This window comes from Chrysemys picta, chromosome 6 (genome assembly GCF_011386835.1).
Source record: "Chrysemys picta bellii isolate R12L10 chromosome 6, ASM1138683v2, whole genome shotgun sequence".
Lineage (NCBI taxonomy): Eukaryota > Metazoa > Chordata > Testudines > Emydidae > Chrysemys > Chrysemys picta.
The window spans coordinates 21741530-21764578 of record NC_088796.1 but is presented as its reverse complement, the minus strand read 5'-3'; the positions used below and the strand labels follow the sequence as shown (position 1 = coordinate 21764578).

The 23049-nt window shown below is 42.1% G+C and overlaps 1 protein-coding gene across 1 annotated transcript in view; it reads right to left on the bottom strand.

Moving 5' to 3' along the window:
• The window catches only part of LOC101936117 (O-acyltransferase like protein-like), a 34963-nt gene extending 11914 nt beyond the window's left edge, over positions 1-23049 (bottom strand). Inside the window, exons 1-10 of the mRNA XM_008163402.2 lie at positions 22902-23049; positions 21495-21634; positions 18268-18346; positions 14733-14871; positions 14403-14641; positions 12684-12863; positions 11595-11697; positions 10136-10237; positions 8177-8342; positions 1873-1952 (exon numbers count right to left, since the gene is read on the bottom strand). Of these exons, the coding sequence (XP_008161624.2) occupies positions 1873-1952; positions 8177-8342; positions 10136-10237; positions 11595-11697; positions 12684-12863; positions 14403-14641; positions 14733-14871; positions 18268-18346; positions 21495-21634; positions 22902-23049 (1376 nt within the window). The remainder of the gene's footprint in view (positions 1-1872; positions 1953-8176; positions 8343-10135; positions 10238-11594; positions 11698-12683; positions 12864-14402; positions 14642-14732; positions 14872-18267; positions 18347-21494; positions 21635-22901) is intronic.

Sequence of the window (23049 nt, the reverse complement as noted above, 5' to 3'; positions counted from 1 at the left end):
ATACTTAACCATGTGCTTTAAAGGGACATGCTTTTCTCCGTCATTGATTTAGGGTCATATTGTTTGTCGCTGTTCAATTTATTTACTTGATTTAAAACATCTTCAGAACATGGTATCAATGATAAAAAAATTGGGGGTTTATAGCTATATGACGGTTGAACAGACAGATACTAATATTTATTGTTAGCATGTAAAACCAAAGCTGAACTGAGAGGCTAGTGAGACTGAAACAGATCCAGAGTGAGTCTTCCAATCAGCTAGAAAACTCAATGGGAGTCACACCTCTGAAAATCAGGCCAAAAGTTTTTCAAGATGTGTACCCAAAGCCACTTATGAAAATTTGGCTGCAGGCCTATCATATGCTATAGGGCCTAGTAGAATAGATAATGTCAAGGTGAGAGTCTCACCTGGAGGATCTGATCATTGCTTGCACTTCAACAAAGTGATAATGGAAAGCATCTAGCTTTTATGCAGTTCTCTTGAGACAGACCCTTCTGTGAGATGTTCACAGCAATCTTAAATCAAGTCTTTCATCATATTCCTTAAGACTTTTCAGAAACCATATACAATTGAAGCTTATTATATTGTGTTCTTTGGGGGAAATACAGAGGCCAAAAAAATTAAGAGGAAGAGAAATGTGTAGTATCTGAAGCATTCTTCAAAGCATACAGAATCTGAAATGTTACAAGAGACGCAAGAGCGCTGGTATTTTTAGAATTAGCATGTTTGATCTCAGGGTATTGATTTCTCAAGGAACAACGGGAGGTGTTTTTGAGCACACAAAAAAATACAAAGTAAGGATGAAATACTGGCTCCATTACTCAATCACAAAACTTCCTTTGACTTTAGTGGGGCCAGGATTTTACCCTAAATTTCTAGAGCAGTATATATACTTAGGAGGAATCAGGTGATATTCATTTTAGCCACTCCTGATCTGCAGACAACAGGCCAGATTTGTCTGAATGCAGCCTGGACAGAGCTTGGAGAGACTATATCTTGGGTATTCCTGATGTTAAGACTGAAAAAGCAAAACCAGACAAAATGTTTAAAATGCCTTTTTATGCATCATCATGAATCAAAAAAGGACATCCGTCCAATTTTTAAAAAAAATCCATTAGAAATCATCTTCAAGGACACATCTTTATGTCTGACATAGCCATTAAAGAGATGTGGTGGGTGAGGTAATATCTTTTACTGGACCAACTTTTGTTGGCGAGAGAAACAAGCTTTTGAGCCACACAGAGCTCTTCTTCTTGACTTGACGAATAAAAGATATTACCTCACCCATCTTGTCTCTCTAATATTGTGAGACCAACATGGCTACAACTACATATGACAGCCATTGACACAGAACATCTGCAGAAAATACTTGGCCAGTAACAGTCAACCCTTCAGTTCCTAGCAGTTGTAGTGGCATATCCTGGAATAACAGATTATCCAGCAGCAACAGTAATGTACGGGCCACTCCTGCAATGACAGCACACAAGCAGATGCTGTGCCATATGAAGCCCATTTGACTTCAGAACCTATCTATATGATATGTAAGTGCAAAATACTATTATTTTTGCTACTAATAAAAATGTTCACAGGCTGTCTGTCTGTATAAAACCCCTTTCCATATTTTTTCAGTATCAGTTCTCTGTACATACAACTTGCATACCTCATGCATCCACCTGACTGAAAAAAATACCCTTGCAAAATATTCAAAGCCTAAACTATATCCAGTGTGCTAAAAGAAAGGCATATAACTTTCCCCTGTACATAGTACTTGTAAAGTGCCTTTTAATGAACTGAGGCTCTCCACAGGAAAAATATGCCAAGTCTAATGTGCCATTTTTACGGTAAACAATCTCACTTTCAAAGAATACTCACCTAGCGTATAAAAAGACCACCAAAGGTGTTGTGAGATAGAACTGGAAATCATTAGCAAGATACCATGTCCATCCATTGCACTGAAAATAAAAGTGTTCAAGCTTTTATCACACTCTGGGTTATTACAAAAAATGATTTCCCACCAAACAGCTTTCTGACCTAGTTTTGGCATTAGTTTCCACTGAAGTAGACATGAAGCCACGTTTCATGCAGAGCATGAGTCTTGGGTTTGCTTAGTTCTTCAAGAAGTTCAGCCTCCTCTTTTAGGGCATGTCTACACTACCACACGGGGTCGATCTAAGTTACGTGAATAGCGTAGCTGAAGTCAACGTACTTATATCTACTTACCGCGGTGTCTTCACTGCGGTAAGTCAACAGTTGATGCTCTCCCGTCGACTCTGCTTGTGCTCCTCATTCTGGTGGAGTACCAGAGTCGATGGGAGAGCATTCAGCAGTCGATAAATCGACCCCCGCTGGATCGATCGCTGCCCTAATTATTAGACTAATAATTAGATTCCCTAATAAAGGGATGAGATCGATCATTCCAGAGAGATCACATGTACAGCTTTGTTTAGGCCTACAAAGAAAATAACTTTTAAAGGGAGTAACTTGTGCATGCATGCAGAGTGGGATTAGAGAAGGAATGAGTTTGTAGTCCCTCCTTTAGAGAGAGGCCAGACCCCAAAAGCATCTAAAGCTGGTGTCTTGCACCCTGCTCCAGGCCCATAGGGAGGTCAAGTCCTACAAGGTTCCAGTTCCAATACTGATCTGCAAGGCCTTCTCACTGTCCGCTGACCAGGCTACCTTGAAGATCACCTTTCCATCTATCATCCAGCAAAACCTTTGCATTCCTTGAGGACATGAAAACACTCAGGGTATGTCTATACTCTCAGCCTGGGCTGTTACTCAGATTTGCACCCAACACCCACTTCAGTCCACACACAAATCAGTCTGGCACAGGTCAGCAAGCACTTGGGACTTAGGTCCTAGAACCCGGCTAGGGGAGTGAGTCAGAGCCCAAGTCTCGCTGTAGTGTGGCCCAGGCCCAAGCCCTGTAATTTTGCAGTCTGGATGCAAGTCAAGCTGCAGGATTTAAGGATTCTGGGCACTGAAACTCCCTGTTGGAAGAGATCAAAATGAGACATGCTCATAGGGTGACCAGATAGCAAGTGTGAAAAATTGGGACAGTTTTTTCCATTATTTCTAATATGGAGAGGTGTCAGAGTGGGAGTAGATAACATGGGAGTGCGATTGGGGTAGAAAGCCAGCAAAAAAAAAAAAGAGTTTGGAGGAGAGGTTTTGAGGAGGGGAAGGCCCTTTGGTACATGAAAAGCGGAAATGGCAGAAATCAAGAGCGAGCGACTGACTGTTCTTAAAAGATTTCCAGGCGAGGTTTGCAGCTTCAAGAGGTTTGGATAAACTTTGGAGAGGCATCCAAAGTTTTGGTTGCCTGTCTGAATTACACACAAACGCCAACCTCCTGTTCACCCCTCGGTAGCTGACAGTGCTCTTATAGCGCGAAGTTATTTTCACTAACTGCAAATATAGAGCAAAGCTTGAAGTCCTTACTCAATTTCTACTCTTTACTTAAGTAAAACTCCCTTTGATGTCTTAAGCTATAATTCTTCTGTGACGCTGGCAGGCCAAGTGCCCACTCTTACCCTGGCTGCAGGCATTAGCTAAGAACTAACAAACTCAGAGCTGGAGACCAGACCAGTTCACCTGTATGTTAATTTGCTCGAAGTAGGCATTCGTCTTATAAGAATGGAATTAGTGTTTAGACTCTATGAAATACTTGTAAATTGCTGCATGCATTAATCTCACTTGTAATGTCTGTATTCTACGCTATAAAAAATATGTAAGCTTTGCTTTATAACTTTGAAAATGTTTGCTCTGAACTTGTGAACCCAGGCACCCAACCATCCTCCCACTCTTTCCTTTGCCTCCTCTCCCCCGCCCATTCAGAAGGACTGTCAAAGTCAGATGGGCCAGCAAGATACATCGTAATACAAAGGATTGGTTAATGGCCCTATCGCACCTTGGAAATGTTAAGTGCAAGGAAGCTTGCCCTGTGGAGTTGAAGGCTGAATGAAGGAAATAAAAAAAAAGGATATGTCTGCACTGCAGAGTTTTGTCACCAAAAGTTATTAAAGCGCTTTAATTAAACTGCTGTTGCATGTCCACACTAGCTCCTTGTGCAGGGCCGGTGCAAGGAAGTTTCGTGTCCTAGGCGAAACATCCACCTTGCACCCCCTCCCAGCCCTGCGGCAGCCCCCCCCCCCCCCCCGTGGCAGCTCCCCTCCCCAGCCGTGCGGCAGCTCCCCACCCCAGCTCACCTCTGCTCCGTCTCCTCCCCAAGCACGCCACCCCCGCGCTAATTCTCCTCCTCTCCCAGGCTTGCGGCGCCAAACAGCTGATTGGCGCTGCAAGCCCGGGAGGCGGGAGAAGTGGAGCGGCGATCGCGTGCTCGGGGAGGGGGCATAGGAACGCTGTAAAAAAAATTGGGGGCACCGCTTTTTGGCGCCCCCAAATCTTGGCGCCCTAGGCAACCGCCTAGTTTGCCTAAATGATAGCACTGGCCCTGTCCTTGTGTCGGCACAGTGCATCCACACTAGCAGCTCTTACATCAACACAGAAAGCAGTGCATTGTGGTAGATATCCCACTGTGCAACTGGCTGCAGAGTGCTTTGAGAAGGGTTTGCAATGCCTCATGGGGCAGTTACAGTGTCACATGATGCAGGTTTCTCAATCCCATTGTTCCATGGGTGTCCTACTAGATTAGCAGCTGCATTTCAGCTGAGGTGTGTGTGGTGGTGGTGGGGGAAGTGTGTGACAGGGTGCGTGTACGTGTGTGAGGAGAGACAGAAACAGAGTGTGTGTTGGGGCAGCGTGTGAGAGAGTGTGTGGGGGAGTGTGTATGTGAGAGAGAGAGTGTGTGTTGGGAGAATGTGTGTGTTGGAGGAGAGTGAGTGTGTCGACAAGCTGTCTCCTAAATTCAGACAGCCACTGGAAGCAACCAGTCCCGAGGCAGGGGGAGGGGGACTTGTTCCTTTTAGCGACAAAACTCTGCAGTGCATAGGTTTCTGGAACTAGGGGTGCTGCAGCACCCCCTGTCTTGAAGTGGTTTCCATTACAGACAGGGTTTGCAGTTTGGTTCAATGGCTCTCAGCACCCCCACTATACAAATTGTTCCAGCTCCCCTGCTGCAGTATAGACAAGGCCAAAGTCACAGGAAAATTTTCCATCTCTTTGAGTGCCTCTGACAGGGCTAGAGACACCAAACCGAAGCCAGAGCTCTCCAGGGGTTACCTCCTGGATCTGCCCTGAAAGACAGTTTGAATTGACAGATCACTACAAGTCTGTCACTCTTAGGATTTAGATGGTAATTCATTTGTGTATATATGTTTGCTTACTTTAACCTGTAAATAACTCTTATTTCTGTTTCCTAGTTAATAAGCCATTAGATAGTTTATTACAGGACTGGCTACAGGCGTTGTCTGTGGTGTAAGATCTAGGATACCAACTGATCTGGGGTAAGTGACTGGTCTCTTGGGACTGGAAGCATTCACTGTCATGAGCCACTCCAGAGAGCGAGACAATTGGTATAGTCTTAGCAGGATTCACATGCCAAAGGTCAATTGCATGGGTTCCGACTCCGTGGGTTCTTCAGGGGTGGAGCACCCACGGGGGGAAAATGGTGGGTGTTTCGTGGTGTGCAGGGAGGCTGGGAGGGAGTGGGGAGGAGTGAGGACACAGTATGCTCAGTGGTGGGGGTGGACCTGGGTGGGAAGAGGCGGCACAAGGGTGGGAAGAGGCGGGGTGAGGCCTTGGGGGAAGGGGTGGTGTGGGGGTTGGGCCTGGGGCAGAGCCAGTGGTCGAGCACCCCTGGCACTTTGGAAAGTTGGCACCTGTGATCAATTGGGTTTATAGATCTCAACCCCAGCACTGTTAAAAGTTTAAATTGGATATTAAGAGTTTTTAAGGGTTAAAGATTAGTCACACTGAGTAAATCACAGTCATCTTGACAAAAAAGCCCATCAAAATTATGTAAAAATAGGGGACTGTCCCATAAAGAGAAAGGAACTGAGAGCTTTACTCGTAGATTTTGATGGAGCAGAGTCCGAGTACCTCCATACCTAGATGCCACAGAGACCACTGCCATGGAACGGGTTGGGCTGAAGTTCCTGGAAGCCCAGAAGGAATGTGAGCATCAGATACTGATGGTGGGCCTCCAAATCAAGAAGAAGAAAGAAACCGAGGAAGCTGAGCAGAGAGAGCCTCCCAAAGATGCCTGGAACGTATGACAGCTGTCCAAACCAGTGCTGAAATGGAGGAGAAAGCTCACCGCAGATGAACGGAACAACTGATGAGAAAACTCCCGCATTGCAACTCCAAGTACTGGAACAGCAAATGCAGCAGCCTCAGATTGTGAGTACATCCCCTCTCAACAGCTGGGAGTGGGAGAAAACCTGCCCAATTTATCGAGAGACTGCATAGAAGAGTTCCTGTCCACCTTTGAGAGACTGTGTAGGACCCATAAGATTCCAGAGGATAAATGGATGCTTATCCTCTTGACCAGATTTATTGGGAAAGTCAGACAAGTTTTTAATGATACGGAGGAGGGTGATACTAAGGTGTATAAGAAATTTAATGAAAATGTATAGAAAAGGTTTAAGATTACCCCTATTGATTGAAGTATAGAAATCTTAAAATGTTTGACAATGTCACTCATGTGGAATATATGCATGAGGTAGTTAATTATATGACAAATGGGTGGCAGGGGCAGGGGCTGAAGGTAGCTATGAAAAACTGTTTGATCTGGTGGCAAAAGAGCAATTACTGGGGACAGTCACTGAGGAGGTAGAAATGGCCATCTGTGACAAAAAGCCTTCCACAGTTTTGGAGGCAGCAGAAATTGATGATGAATATATTGAGTGAAAGGCTCATGAGGGGTGCAAACTCCAGGGGAAGGGAAATCCTCCTGTTCCCCAGGTTAAGAGGGATGAGGGGGGTTAGGAATAAACCTAAGACCAACTTAGTTAAAAAACTGCAAGGGAGCCCAGATTTTAAAACCTCTTACCCTAAGGGAAGGCAGGTAGTCTGCCATCACTGTGGGGCTCCTGCCCACATAAACCTAAATTGCCCAAAACTTAAGGTCACCCCACAATCTGCACCCACTTCCCCCACTGGGCGTGCCAATGCTACCACCTTGATCTCAGAGGAAATTGTAGGGGAGGACAATGACCTCATTAACTATATTAGGACTGAAGATAGTGAAGAATTTATTAAGAGTGCTAGAGTGAATGGCACTGAATGTGCTGAGTGGAGAGATGAGGCATCACAAGTCATTTTGATTAAGGAAAGTTTGGTAAGGGATGAGGACAGACTTCCTGGCAAAAAAGTCGAAATGTTTTAGCTTGGGCTGAAGTTTCTGTGACTGTGCCCCAGCTAAAGTCCACCTTGAGGGGGAAGATTTAAGGGTGATGTTATCGTAGGCATCAGAAATTTGCTATTAATAGGTAATAACATTTTAGCCATATGTAAGCAGGCTAGTGTTATAACACAGTCCCAGCGAGAGCGTGGATCTGATCTACCTGCTTTGTCCGTGGACAGCCGGGAAGGTGGCAAAGGGGAGAAAAGTGCCCTCAGTCTGTTGACAGTTGCAGTTTGCTTTCTGTGGTGCAATTTGGAAATCCTTCAGAGTCTGCTCTGAATTTAAGTGAGACCCACAAGGAGTTTGTGAAGGCTCAGCAAACTGCCCCATCTCTGGACCAAGAGAGGGTTGCAGCTCAGAATAATGCCCCGACTGGGGAAGGAAAAGGCAAACACTCACATTCGTGAGCCACTTCAGACAGCGTGACACCACCCAAAGACATCAATGGGAGTTTTGCCTAAGAAAGGACATCAGATTTGACCATGTGTGATGCCACAAGTACTCCTGTTCTTCTTTTTGCGGATACAGACTAACACGGCTGCTACTCTGAAACCTGATTTGTTATAGTAAATCATACCATCAAGTCTGGTATCCTCTAACAATTGTGAATACTCGATGCTTCAGAGGTGACTAACAATAATTCCCATAATTCTAGCCAGTAGTAAAATGGGCTTATTTCTTATTTACCATGTAGCGATCATCCATTGGAGCAAAAGAGGAGATTTGGTTACCACTATCTTAGCAAATATGACAACAATTACAGTTATTCATCATAAAATTATCCAGCTACAGCATTTGAATTCTTGTGCTAGTGAATTAATTTGGCTAAATAAATGATGTGTGAAAAACTATTTCTTTGTTTAGACTTACTGATTCTGTTACAGAAATGAAGTTGTTTAGGAGAAAAAGATTGGACCACCACACCCTTCTGCAGTTATCCAGATGAAATTTGGAGATCTCCCATACCGATCCCCAGGGAATAACAGAGTAAAGCCCAACTAAAAGACATATGGAATACATATGGAGTGGCTGAAGTCTGAAAACACAGCAAGAAGAGAGTTGATTAGGTTTTATAAAGGTTCTTTATCCATGATTTAGGTAGGAGTTTCCACCATTTTAAAGTGATTGCATCTTCAAGGCAGACTCTGCTATATAATTATATTATTGTATGTTTGTAAATATAATACAATCAAAAGAGATTCATTAAAATGTATACATGGTGGATGAACTTGTTTGGAATAACTCTGTAATCCCCAAGGTTTTTGCATTTATACTGTGACTCCAAGGACTTTCCAGGTCTCTATCTTATTACCATGGGTGCGGTTAACTTAATGTATAAATGAAAGCCTGCCATGGGGGGTGGGAGTGGGGGCAGTGCCGGCGCTTCCACTAGGTGACCCTAGGCAGTCGCCTAGGGTGGCAGGATTTGGGAGGCAGCATTTTTCCTCCCTTGGCGGAAATTTGGCAGCGGGGGGTCCTTCTGCTCCAGGTCTTCGGCGGAAATTTGATGGCGGGTCCTTCACTCGCTCCGGGACCCACCGCCAAAGTGCCCCAAAGACACGGAGTGGAAGGACCCCTGCTGCCGAAGACCTCAGGCCCCATGAATGCTCAGAGGAGGAGCGCTGCCGCCTAGGGCGGCAAAAACCCTGGCGCCGCTCCTGGGTGGGGGGTAACAGACTTGCCACTGACTTCAGTAGGAGATTTTCTTTCACAAGGAATACTGAATTGGGTCCTCAACTGTGGTTAGGCCTTGGCACAGGCACTGAGGAGCAGTTATTGGTGGGTAGCGTGATCTAGAGGTGTTCGGTCCCAACCTTAACCATGAGTTGACTGGGAACACAACCCACCCAGCTCCAATAATAAAACCCTAAAATGCGGTTTTACTAGACCTGCAAGAAAGAAGGGATTTCAGTTAAAAACGTGCAATAAGTCTATGGGGTGATATGGGGCAAGGAAGCAAGAGGAGCACTTCCCCAGCTCTATCAACATTGTACAGACCCACAAGAAAAATTACAGTTGAATTTAGATAGCATTTTCAAAAGACTTAGAGACCCTGAGTCTCTACTATACCCAAGCTGTGCTTGGACATAGTGGAGCAGGATGGCCTCACGGAGCCAGATGTGGCTCTCTGATTCAGAGCTCTGTGGGGTCCTGTTCTGATTTACACATCTGATGCTGATAGTATAAAATCCCTTACACCGTTGGAGGTCTGGGCATAGCCCCTTGCCCCAGTCCCACACTCACATGGCCACTTTCTTTGTCTTATGTTAGGGGGAGTGGTGGCTGATGTACAAGGTGACCATGCTGTCTGTACCAGCACAGAGGGATCTACACCTGGGACTCTCTGGCTGGGTTAAGGCCATGTTGAACAAAATGGCCCTAGCAGAAAGTTCAGGCTACACAACCATGGGGGAGGGGAGAGAGGGTTGATCCTGTGAGGTGCTCCACACCCTCAATTCATTGAGCCTGGTTTGCATTCACACTCAGGCCCATTTACACCACTCAGGCATTTACACCCACTCTCAGGGCAAAGAGGCCTCAGTGTAAGTAAGAATCAGAACAACCGACTACATGAAGAATTAAAGGGACATAGCACCTTGCAAAAATCCAGCTAACAACACTCCTTTCTGTTGCTACCATGAATAGCTCACGCTGCAGATAAGCCCTTAAATAATTTTAAAGAAAGGAAGCAAAACATCCTCTATATAAGACTCTAACATCACTTTCCCCCCCCCCCTTTTTTGTTTTACTCTTCTTTACTTGCTTTTAATTTCTAAACTGGAAACCTTTCTACCAGACAACTATAAGAGAAAATATTGTTAAACATACCGGGCTAGTCGATTACAAAGATATTTCAGTGTGACTTCCAGGGTGATTCCTTTTTCTGAGTGATGAACTATGTTTAGAAGTGACCTGGAACTCAACCAGCCACTAGAAACAAATTAATATTATGTTTAATATTTCCCCAACCTTGGAGACTGTCCCTATTAATAGGTTTCTTGTGAACGTGCTAGGTTAATAGCACCAGAATAGGACATCCTGGGTCCATAGGGTAGATACAAGTTTTGTTCTACTGCCCCACCAGTGTGGTACAGACATGACCGGATTCTCCATGCCCACTTGATCCTAGGCTTCTGTCCCAATATTTTTGTCAAGTCTGCCATTAAAGCAGTGTCTTTGTGTGTGTCAGATTTGGACACCTGCTCACCAGTAATTAGACGGAGAACACCAATCCATTGTATATAGGCCACCAAACAGCCACTCGGTGTTTTTAAAAAACCCAAATGGAAATATGTTTTCTTTCAGATACAGATTATTATGGAAGCATTGGATACAACTCCATACTTAAGGCTGAGTTCTGTCTTGCACTTAGAGCAGGGAATCAACCTCTTTGGTTTTGTGTGAAAAACAGAATATCCTCCCCAAAATTGCAGCACTTATTCTTAGAGTACAGAATGAATTTTCTGAGAATTTACAAGCAAATCTGTTAATTAGTTTATGACTTGCAATTAATTAAAAACTTGGACCCAGATCCTCAAAACAATTTGCCTCCTAGCTTCCACTGATTTCAATGAAAGTTAGGAGCCTAAACAACTTTGAGAATCTGGGCCTGGATCCTTTAAGAAATTTTGCATGTGTGTCAGACTTTTTTTATTTGTATTTTTTGGTCTCAAATGATCTTAACAATGGAATAACACAGGCACTTCAAACTTTTCATGCAGTTAAAATTAATTGAAATCTTATGGCTGGGCTATATTTGACTCAGGTATGTTGGTGGCTCAAAGCTTTATGGTGAAAATGATAGAACTCAGATCTGTTAGCTCCAAACCACATGGCCCTAGCACCTGAATGAAACCAGACTCTCTCTCCACTTTTAGCAGCACTGGCCTCTGACATACAATTGAGCAATTCTGAGTCCATCCAGTTAAAGAAAGTGGTGTAGATACATGAGACAGTTCACTAATACAAAAGCCAGGGATATGGAAACACAGGCCTGATTCACCATTGCCTTGTGCAGATATCTGCATTGTGCAGATAAATTCAGATCCACTGAATTTCTACCAAATCAGACTTTGCCACTCACTTACACCAATGGTACCATCTGCATTCACTTTGCACAGAAGTAAATGACTGCTCCGAGTGCAAGGCAGTGAGAATTGGGCCCACAATGTTTACAGAGCAATAAACCATAGTTGCTAGTAGTTTAAATGTCAAAGCAACCTTTAACAACCCATTAGAATGCAAACAGTCAGAGCTTAAATGAACCCAGATAATTTAATCTTATTACCTGATCAGAAAAAATGTGTCAACACCTAAATAAAAAGGTCCACTCCGAGAATAAACATATATGGGATTTTTTAGCACTCGTTCTTTCCATTCCAACACATTATCTGTAGTGAAATATAAAATGTATAGTAAAAAAGTAAGAAACATAGGATGATGTGTTTTAATAACATATAACGTCACACAAGGAAGGCAACGTCGTCTGGGAGATAGAGAAAGCACTAGGGTGGGAGTCAGGATTCCTGGGTCTTATCCCCTGCTCTGTTATTGACATGCTATGTGATGTTGAACAAGTTACCACCCTGGGCCTCTGTTTTTCCCATAGATGAAATGGGGACAATAACGCTTATCTTCTGTAAAGAACTTTGAAAGCCATGGAGGAAAAGCACTATGTAAGTGCTAGGCCTTAATATGATCATCCTCTTAGGTTTTTCTATGCATCCATCACCCTAGTGTCTAAATACCAAATTCTTATAACAAATTACTATTTATTTCCCTAGGAATTCTTGGTTTAATAATATCCAGTCCTACACAATAAATTCCAATTACATTTCTCAAGTTGCTCCATCTCTTTTCTCTCTCTCTTTTTTTTTTCTTTTTTCCTTTTGGATAAAGTTTATCTGTGACAGTTTTCCACCTGAATTACTCCTAACCAGAATATAAGGCTTTCACCATAATCCTCTGTCATGGAGACAAATGTGGAAAATAATCTTCAATTTCTCTATGATCTCTTTGATGGACCTTTTTGCACCCTGGCTGGTCTAGAAGATCTGTAGACTTTCTATTGGGCATCATCCTTATTACTTCCTTTAAAGAAACTCTTTACTTTTTCACTGTGGAGTGTATAGCCTCATAGTGAGCCCTCTTGCCCATACTACTTCCTCATAATTATTTAGGCCCCCTAAAAACATAAACATAATCTGCTGGCAACAAGTTCCTCTCTGCTTCCCCTGGGGAATGTTTACAGTCTATGGAGTATGTACCTGACTTCCAAGTATGTTATAAAACTGTGATTTGCCTGTGAGCACACAAAATAAACACCGGTCTTTCTTTAAACCCAATAATGTATGTTAATTTGTCACATCCCCCATACCTAAATTCTGCCAGGCTGCCATCTGACTGGTGTGTCCAGAAATTATCCATACAAGACTCAAAACTCGGATACCATTTAGTGCAGAGCAGACACCTTTAGAGGATTTCACTGTCCATATAGTTGGAAGATTCTTTTGCAGGGAAAAGCATTTTAGAGTGCTGTCCAGGGCACCTAAAAAAGCTAGAATAACAAAGATGAATTCACCCTGGAATTTTTAACCAATGAATTTTGTATCATTAACATAAAAATGGCATTTCTCTTTTTCCAAGGGCTCCATTTTACTTTCATAGAGTTAATGCGTGTTTTGCCATTATCTTTGATCCTGATCCCCAAACCATTAAAATCAATAGAAAGACTCAGAAGGGATTTGTATCAGGTTCCTTAGCAAGTGGAGGATTGGGCCCCACGACATCAGCGAGGTGATATTTAATGACAATTCAAGTTGTGATAGTTTGGTAACATATAAATCATAAATAATCTAATTTGGCATTGTAAAATCCAACAGAGGACTAACCAAAAACATCAAAGAAAGAATCTATTTTTCAAATTATCAAAGAAAATTGGATAGATTTTTCCTTAAAGATAGATTTTGCCCAAAATATTACAGATTATAATAATAATTGAAGAGTTTCAATATTGTCAGAGTAGTTTCAGTGAGATCTTGTTTCACTCTTGATTTATACAGTATTTTCCCCCACACGTGGTATTCTGACATAGATAATTTATAGGCAAGGCTGATCCAGGGATTAACGTGCCCTTACACAAATTACATAACAATTAAACAAAAAACTGTTAAGCATTAAAAATTATGCAAGTGACCAGTTGATTTACACAACTATTCCACTGGCCATATACCAAGTACATTCAGTGAACAATAATATTCCCAGGGGGGGGAAACCCTACATATTTCACGAACGGCTTTAGCTCTGATACACAGCACATGGCCTTTCAAGTTATATATCCCTGTGTCTAGAATGGTTTTTGAGATGTAATCACATGTCCACTAAGAGCCAGACTTGGACCACCTAACTTGGAGCCTGATTCTGCAGCCATTATTCACCAGAATTAATCACCTTAGTCACCCAAGCAGTTCCATTTACTCCACTGGGACAGCTCATGTGAATAAGGATTCATCATTTGAGCAAGGTTTGGAGGATTGGGTCCTCATTTATTGTCCTTGATTTTTCTAATGTGGGCCCGATCCAAAGCCCACTGAAAAGACTGGGAGTCTTTCCATTGACGTCAATGAACTTTGGATCAGGCCTCTTCTGCTTTTCATTTCTTTTTAATATTTGGACATTGAACTTCTTTTCAAACTAGTATCTATTATATTTATATATGTAACTTTGCCTTTGACATCACCAAAGCATTTGATTTGACTATGGCAATAAAATGACTAACTGTTAAAATATAATAACATTTAGGGATCCACATTCTAAGGTCCAACAGGTTTTATTTGCTATGTATCCAAACCTTGCACAGGATAGTTTTAAGCCACAGCCATTTCTTGTAATATAAAATATGGAAACCAATATTGAAGCACTGGTAGGTTTATGATACATGTTTGATGTGCTCTTTAAAAGAGATATCTCCAGGCGATATCTAAAACCAATCTTGTATTTTGTTACAGTAGAGCATTTAATCTATTATTTCCCAAATGTGTACTCTGTAAAGTATGACTTGACATGCTTGTGGTCTTCATACAGAGAAAATACGTACTTTTCTTTGTGTAGCAGACATCATCAGAAACAACTGGCAGCACCGAATTCATTTTATAATGATTCCGTCTGATATCTCCCTTTGATTCACTCTTATCTTTCTCATTTGAAGATGTGCTCCCGTAATTTGCAGAAGGTAAACTGTCTGATGGTGATTCATCAAATTTCACTTCCCACCTCACAGCGGCAGCATAAACAGTTCCAGTGATTGGTAAGACAATAAACACAATGCTAACAAACCTGGAGGAAATAAAGTTCATTACTGCAGAGTGACAATCACTTTTATAGGACACGTTTTTAAAACTGATGTCCCAAACCCTCCCATACTCACAAACAAATAGCAGCAAACGCATCAATAGAAAAAAGGCCTTTAGCACATCTGGCTACACTCACAACTGAGACTGTAGAATTCAAAGTGAAGAGAGATGGGAAAGGTGATACAAAAGAGATGGTCTTGAATTTAAATATATCTGTCAAGAAAGAATGAATTCATATTAGAGTCCCAGATAAGGCAGCTTTTTTGATTATAGATCTCAGCAGCTTGTTCAAGAAAGTAAATGGAAAGATTTGTTCCTTAAGGCCCAGACTGTATTTCTGTTTAGTACAAACAGTTTTATTAAACAACTGTCCATCTGTAAGTCCAAGCTGTAAACAAATTTTCTCTTCCAAGAATATTAAACTTTCAGCAATTATTTACTGATACTTATCATAGACAGTAACTGCAAAGATCTGGGGCAGGCTGGCAGGGTTCAAGATGAGTGTCTGGCCCTTTTTGAGGGGTTCTCTGAAGGAGCTGAGTGAAACCTGAAAATGATACTCCATCTTTACTTATTAGTTCCCACTCATAGAGCTGTCCTTTCATAGGAGCATGGTCACGTTTTTTGGCCTAGTTGTGTTTTGGCTTGTAGAGCCAGTTTGGACCCTTAGCTTGGATTCTTGAGTATGACAAGATCCTAGGTGTTTTATAGGCCTTCACTGCGTTCCGAGCACTGTCATTTCCCCCCCGCCCCCAAAACGTGTGAGGTTGAATCTGATTTTATTATTTAATATTGTTATTATTTTTGTTATTCCTACTACTATATATAACACATTTGGCTCAGATTTTTGAAGGCACTTAAGGGAGTTCAGTACCCCCAATGAAATTCAGCATGAGCTGGGTGCCTGACTCTCTTAAACTACTTAGGATATGTCTACACTGCAATAAAACACCCACAGCTGGTGTGGGTCAGCTAACTCAGGCTCGTAGGGGTCAGGCTGAGGAGCTATACAATTACAGTGTAGATGTTCAGGCTAGGGCTGGAGCCTGGGCTCTGAGCCCCCATGAGGGGAAAGGGTCCCAGAGCCCAGGCTCCAACCCAAGCCCCAGTGTCTACACTGCAATTTTATAGCTCCACATCCTGAGCCCCAGGAACCCGAGTCAGCTGACCCAGGCCAGCTGGGAGCGTTTTATTGCAGTATAGACATGCTCTAAAGGTCCAACCCTGCTACCACTGTAGTCAGTGGCAAAACTCCCATTGACTTCAATGGGAGCAAAATCAGACCCTTAGTAAATAAGAGACTATGTTTATGAAAAAATAAAACCAGTGTAAGACACACACACACACCCTTTCTGCCATGTGATTTGATCCTACTGCATAGTACTCTCTCAGAGAGTTGTGGGAAATTTATTAGGGAATTATCATTCTTCCAGCATCAGTAGACACAGCCTCCCCGTTGGAGAAACACAGGAAATTTTAGCAGTGGGAAGAATATACATTTAAACTCTGAGTTAGCAATATTAGCCCCACTTCAGGAAATACAGCTCAGGAGGAGTTGGTGGAGGCTGTGGTAATTTCTGGTGGCCTCCCACCACTGGTCTGCTGGCTCAGAATAATCTGAATGCTCTGTGGCTGAGCCACACCCCTTGGATTCGCCCCCAACCTCTCTGTCCCTCACAGCTGCTCGCCCAGCAGAGGCCTACTCCATTACTGTCCGGAAAACAGACCAGCAGGGGTATTTCCTGGGCCTGGTTAAGCTGGTTTGCCAGTCACAGCACAGCAGGCAAGCCAGTGGAAAATACAGCTGGTTGAAAAAAGAGGAACCAAAAAAAATAAAATATTGTCAATAGTGTTATTAGGAGGTTGGGTTTTTAAAAAAAAATGACAATGCAATTTTTGGAAAATCAAAACATTTTCAACATGCTGTACTGCCAGGTGGAGGGCAGAGCAGGCATTTACCTCCAAAAGTTTGTTTTCCTTCAAATAAAGTACGATTATTAATATTTTTTTAAGGAGAAAGGAATTGTCAGACTGGATCAGGCCAGTGGACCCATCTAGTGCTGTTTCCTGTCTCTGACTATGGTCAGTATCAGCTGCTTCAGAGGAAGAAACCCTGCCTTAAGCAATAATCTGCCCCGCTGCCTCAGGAAAATTCCCTTCTATCCCCAATAGCTAAAGGGTGGATTATGTCAGGAGGTTTTGGATTCCTTCCAAAATGCTTGTGTTGGCTTTGGTTTAATTTTTACTGTTATAACCCTGGATATTCTTGTTATCAATATAAATGTCTAGTTCTTCTTTAAATGCAGTGTTGTTGTAGTCGTGTCTGCCCTGAAGAAGAGCTCTGTGTAGCCTGAAAGCTTGTCTCTCTCACCAGCAAAAGCTGGTACAATAAAAGATATGACCCCCCTCACACACCTTTTCTGTCTAGTTCCTCTTTAAATCTTTAACAGCGTGTTCCAGTGATAATTCTCCATAATGATAGAAAAGTGGCCCAAGTGCAGAGAATGGCAGCACAGCTTGATATGTATCAAGTGTTCATTTTCTGTGAATATGGAAATTCAGTAACTATCAGTAGAACAGTACAATTAAACCCGAGAAAGGTCTATTAGGTTATCTAGCCCATCCTCTTCTGGCAGAAGCTGAATAGGTAATCTGTTTGGCATGAAATGTGTCAATTATAGGGTGCTGTAGCCAGTGTATTTAGCTCTGGAAAGTTTGTATTTTTAACTAGACTAAGTAGCAGTTAACGTATGTAGGGCCAGACCCTCAGCTGGTATAAATCGCATAGCTCCATTGTCTTGAGTAGAATTAGGCCAATTTATACCAGCTGAGGGTCTGGCTCCAACTCTTTGCCGAGGATTGTTATGGTATGGTAGTGTGGCAGTATCCTGGCAAGAGATGTCTTGAATAGAAAACAGGAGTCGCTAACATTTGTTAATAATTATTTGTAATATGATATTGCTTGGAGGCCCCATCATTATTGAGGCCCTACTGCATTAGGCACTGTACATACATAACATAAAGATGGGCAGGATCTCAAAGAGATTACAACCTAACTATATGATGAGTCAATGGTGGGGACCGGTTACAATGAGATCATTATGATCACAGCCCACCAGCTATCTAGCCACTGTCAGTGTTTGGTAGGCAAACTGGAAGAAGTGTTAAACAGCATGGGGAGATGAAACTCATTAGTAATTCGTTATTTTGCTTGCTGCATACGACAATGTTACAAAATGTAGGGGCGAGATTAAAGTTAGACAGGCAGTTAAAGCTGGTTAGGGTTATAGTGAGTGAGGAGGGCTTATATGGCAGTAGGGATCTGTCTGGATCCTTTCACCGTTTGTTCTCAGAGGTTGTTGGATGAAATTTGCAAAGCTACCTATGAGATCTGGACACAAAATCCTCATTAAAATTAATGCAAACTGAGTGTCAAAATCTCGTAGGTAGTTTTGAAAAATCTCTGAATTTAACGCTTGGGATTTTTGTAATTTTTTGTAAAGAAAGAAGAATATTGTTTCTGGATGCTGGCTGGACTCCACCAAAACAAACTCTCAACCTCAATGTTTTGCTTTTTAAAGGGTTGATAAAAACACATGCTTTTCTTACCTAATATTGCCAACGTTGTAATGTCTTCATCGTGGCAGGAGTCAGGAACACATATACCAATACTGTAATCAAATCCTTCCTGGAAGACATAACTCTCCTTAGCACTCTGTCCAAAATGTTTACAAACAACCTAGGCTGAGAGGTAGAGGCCTAGGCAGAGCATGGACCCAAAGGGACTTAGATTCCCTAAACCCATAGAATTTCAATGGAATTTGAATCAAATTCCATTGAAATTCTATGGGTTTAGGGAATCTAAACCTTAGCCCTAGTCAATCTTAAAATCTTAAAATCTTAGCCCTAGTCAATATTTACAAGATGTCTGTGGAGAGTTAGTTCTTCATATGATTGTGTTTGGTCTTTGCTTTGGTATGCACACAAAAAAGGCACAAGTAGCCTCCAAACACCACCACTGTGCAGGGGCCTGGTCCAAATGCATTCCAGGCCAGAACCACCCAGAGTACCAGCCACCCCAAAAGGGCCAAGGAAAAGGCATAGCCATTGCCCTATCCCCCACTGTAACTGGCTAGCAGTGCTGGCCAGCAATGGAGGGGAATGCATGTGGTACCCAGGAAAAGGTGGTGAAGGGGTAATGCTTCCCTGAGCACTGTTACACTCCAGGAGGTGTTAGTGTATCTGCCCTAAGGGGAAAGGGTGAGGTGACTTCCTATCCCTATGAAGAGCCAAAGGGATTGAGTGGGAGTCTTTGTAGCTGGTGACTCTCCCCAGAATAAAAGGCAAAATGAGGCAGCAGCCATCTAGGGTGACCAGATAGCAAGGGTGAAATATCAGGACAGGGGGAGGGGGTGTATAGGCACCTGTATAAGACAAAGCCCCAACTATTGGGACTGTCCCTATAAAATCGGGACATCTGGTCACCCTACAGCCATCTCACCTCCCCAGAAGGGCCTGGGTGTGAGGCATTGGGGCTCAGCAGGTAGCAAGAGGGGACTCACTAGACAATTGCTCACTCACCAAGAACAGAGTATAGCAAAAGTAAAGTTTTGGAGTAGGCTGTCCTACAGCCTGGAAGGGAACCGCCACAGCTCAAGCTGGCTGACCTTTCTCCCATTCTTGCTATGGACCTGGCCTGATGGTCAGATTTGCTAAAATCTGATCCCATCATTGGTTTTGAGTGAGTTTAATGTTCTTGCCAAACACTCTTCACTGGCCCAATGTTAACTCCACTGTGATAGCCAGATTCCAAAGTGGGTGGCTACATTCCGCCAAACTAAATTCTTCCTGCTAGTTCAGTCAGTATTTCCTGTTCTAAACTGTTGTATAGAGTTGATGTGCTGGATTCTACCAAAGCAGTGACTGCATCACAGTGATGGGTCAAGTGATCCCTTGCCTGCCTCAAATGGATTTTTGTGAGGCTTAGCTAACTAACGTTAGCTCCTCCAAGGAAAGGTGCTGTAGAAAAGCAAATTATTAACATGATCATTATAATGCACTATCAGGTTCACAATAATAATTAAAAACAAACAATGCAAATGTCAGACAAAAAGCAAAATTGTATTCAAATATTTTCTTAATCATTTATGACAATAAGAATAAATAAAATAACTCTCTTGTCCAAGCAAATTGAGGGATATTTCTATTAAACATGGAGTTTGGCTAGTATTTAATCCTGACATTTTGTTTTCCATCAAAAACCACTTATCTGATTGAAGACATCAGATATTAATTGTGTATTTGTTGCTTATTAAAAAAGAATAATTCAATGGGTCTCCATCAACTGATGAAGATTTGATGATAAAATTTGCTGTCTCCTGCATTTAAGATTTATGAATCTGACTATAACAGGGTTAAAAAAAGAACTAGATAAATTCATGGAAGATATGTCCATCAATGGTTACCAGCCAGGATGGGCAGGGATGGTGTCCCTAGCCTCTGTTTGCCAGAAGCTGGGAATGGGCGACAGGGGATGGATCACTTGATGATTACCTGTTCTGTTCATTCCCTCTGGGGCACCTGGCATTGGCCACTGTCGGAAGACAGGATACTGGGCTAGATGGACCTTTGGTCTGACCCAGTATGGCCGTTCTTATGTTCATTTTGGGTCATATTTGAATTTACAACTTATCTTTACTGTGTTTCTTATGTTGATCATAAAAAGTATGTAATTTTTTAATTTTATTTATTTGCCTAATGTAACACATTTGCAATGTAACATGTTGACAAACAGTGCTGGTGGAATATCTCTACATGCAAGTAACAGAGTGGAGGCTGATTTACCTTATAGCAATCCCTAAAAGTATTTGTGACGGTTAAGGATGAGATTTCAGTGCCTCCAATGTTCTTGGAAGTAAGATATTTTCAAATGTAGGATCTGATACTGATCATGAAACGCCCACTGAAGCCAAGAGGAATTCCACATTGCTCATTTTACTGTTATTTCATCCTCTCTACTATCCCTATCTCCATTTGTCTATTTGGTAAATCTGCCTAACACCTATACTGTGACTCTCTGGAGTAGGGACTATCCTCTTTGTTACTTATCTGTACAGTGCCTAGCACAATAAGGCACCCCATCTTCATTAGGATTCCTGCTCACTGCTGTAATAAATAAATAATAGCAAACAAAGACATCATCATCACACACTTGCATCATCTTTTACATTTTAGCTTGATTGAAAACTAACTTAAATTTGGAAGCCATTTTTTTGCACGTAGAATCCACTGTCTCAACCCTTTGCAAGTGCAGGATTCCTAATCAGAAACCTAGCAATTTTCAAAAGAAGCGTAGGAATGAAGATAAGTTATTACTGAAATTTAGTCAATTATTTTATGTCAATAAACTGGCAGATGAAGGCTGAGGGGGTAGTTGACTGGAAATTATTGTAATTGTGAATTCTCAGACAAAATCTATTTAGGTAGAATTTATGGCTTTGTAGTTCAGATTGTAAACTCTGTGCAACAGGAACTGTCTTTTTTGTTCTGTGTAGGTATAGAGCTTAGCATGAGGTCCCGATCCATGACTGGGGCTCCTGCATACCACCACAATTCAAATAATAAATAATAATGTCCTGAACTTCAATTCCAGTCATTATTTTTGCATACTGAAGGGCCTGAGTCTATATTCCTTGCATACTCAGTTGACGTCAGCAGGGGTTTGGTTTCATAGGTGACTACAGGATCGGCACCTAAGCATTTACGCAAGCTTTAGTCAACTGTAGCACACCAGTATAACATCAATCAAAATAATATAGTACTTGAAAAGAGTGTACCTGCTGCACTTGCAATTTGCAGTATTGTCCTTGGAATTTACCTGAAGGCACCTTGGCAGACAGACATTCAGTGTAGGATCCCAGTCTGTCTGTATTTCCACCAAGGATATTGCTACCAAGTTTTCCCAAAGAATCGTACACTGAAATTTCAAAACAAATATACTGAGTAAATAAAGGTCCTTAGACAAAGCTGGAAGCCATGCATCCCATAGGAAATTAACACTTCTTTAAAAGTCAGGCTGTCCAATCAGAGAACTCTTTGATAATACAAAGTATGGTACCAACCTGACCACTGTCTTGCACTTGAACTAAAATTTAGTCTTGACCCAGTTTCATTAGTTATGAAATAAACTCTGTGACAACCAGAATTTTGTTTCTCAGTGTTATCAGGGGGAAAAAATCATGTTCGCGCCCCACTCTGAATTGTTGTATCCCTCTGTCCATAAAGCCAGGGGTGTCAGTTACCAGAAGCCCAACCTAAAATAGCTTAAAATAAAATGAGATCTTTAAAGTCCAATATCACAGAACATTTCAAGGCTAAAAGAAATTTCTGTGTATCTCCACCAGTGACAAGCTAGGATTAACCCATTGAAATGAGGAGAAATGCCCTCTGCAGGTTTGCAAGGTGCTTCCAACATACATCATAGACAACTGCAAAATAATGTATTTCATCTGCCATCATGTTACCTTCTTAGAGCTTGGTCCTATAATTGCATATGTTAATACAGATCCCCCCCCCCCCCCCCGGAGCTCTGTGAAACTGCATGATAGAATCTTTGCTAATACATCAAACTGCAGGATTAAAGCTTTAGTGAGACAATTGACTTCACTAGGTCGCCCATCTGAGGATGGCAAACAAGATTTGATCCTAAAGGAAGGTTTAAAGCAGAGTTTCCCATTAAATTCATTCCTTGCTATAGTACTAGTGATCCCTGAGGAAAGGATGGTCCTAATGGAAGGATGGTCCAATAGTTGGGCCTCTAGCCTGAGACTTAGGAGAACCGAATTCCCTGCTCCACCACAGAGTTCCTGTGTGACCTAGTCTCTCTGTTATTCAGTGCCCCCATCTGTAAAATGGGAATAGCGTTGGGAAAATGGGAGATACATCTCTACCTCGCAGGGTTGTTGTGAGGATAGGTACCATAATGGTTGTGAGATGTTCAAATAGTATGGATTAGGGGCCATATAATTACCATAGGTAGATAGATCACAGTTAAATTCCTACCTCTTGGATTCTATATCCCTCACCATTTATATCTGAGACCAAAATTGCATCTGTGGGTTCTTAGAAATACAGAAACAGATCAGCCTTTCCATCTCTGCTCCTAAGTTTTGTAATGTGGTCACTAGGTGGCATAGCCCAATTTCACCCTTGTAAACATACCAGAGGTAGAAAAATGTACTTACTCATGATTGCATACGCTTTTGGTTCCACTGCATTCAGATCAGAAAGAAATTGATTGGTGTCTTCCAAACATCTTAGAGAAACGTTTCTTACAGGAGAAGCGTAACGTATTAGAGGCATCAGAAGGAGCATTAACAAGGAGACCGACAT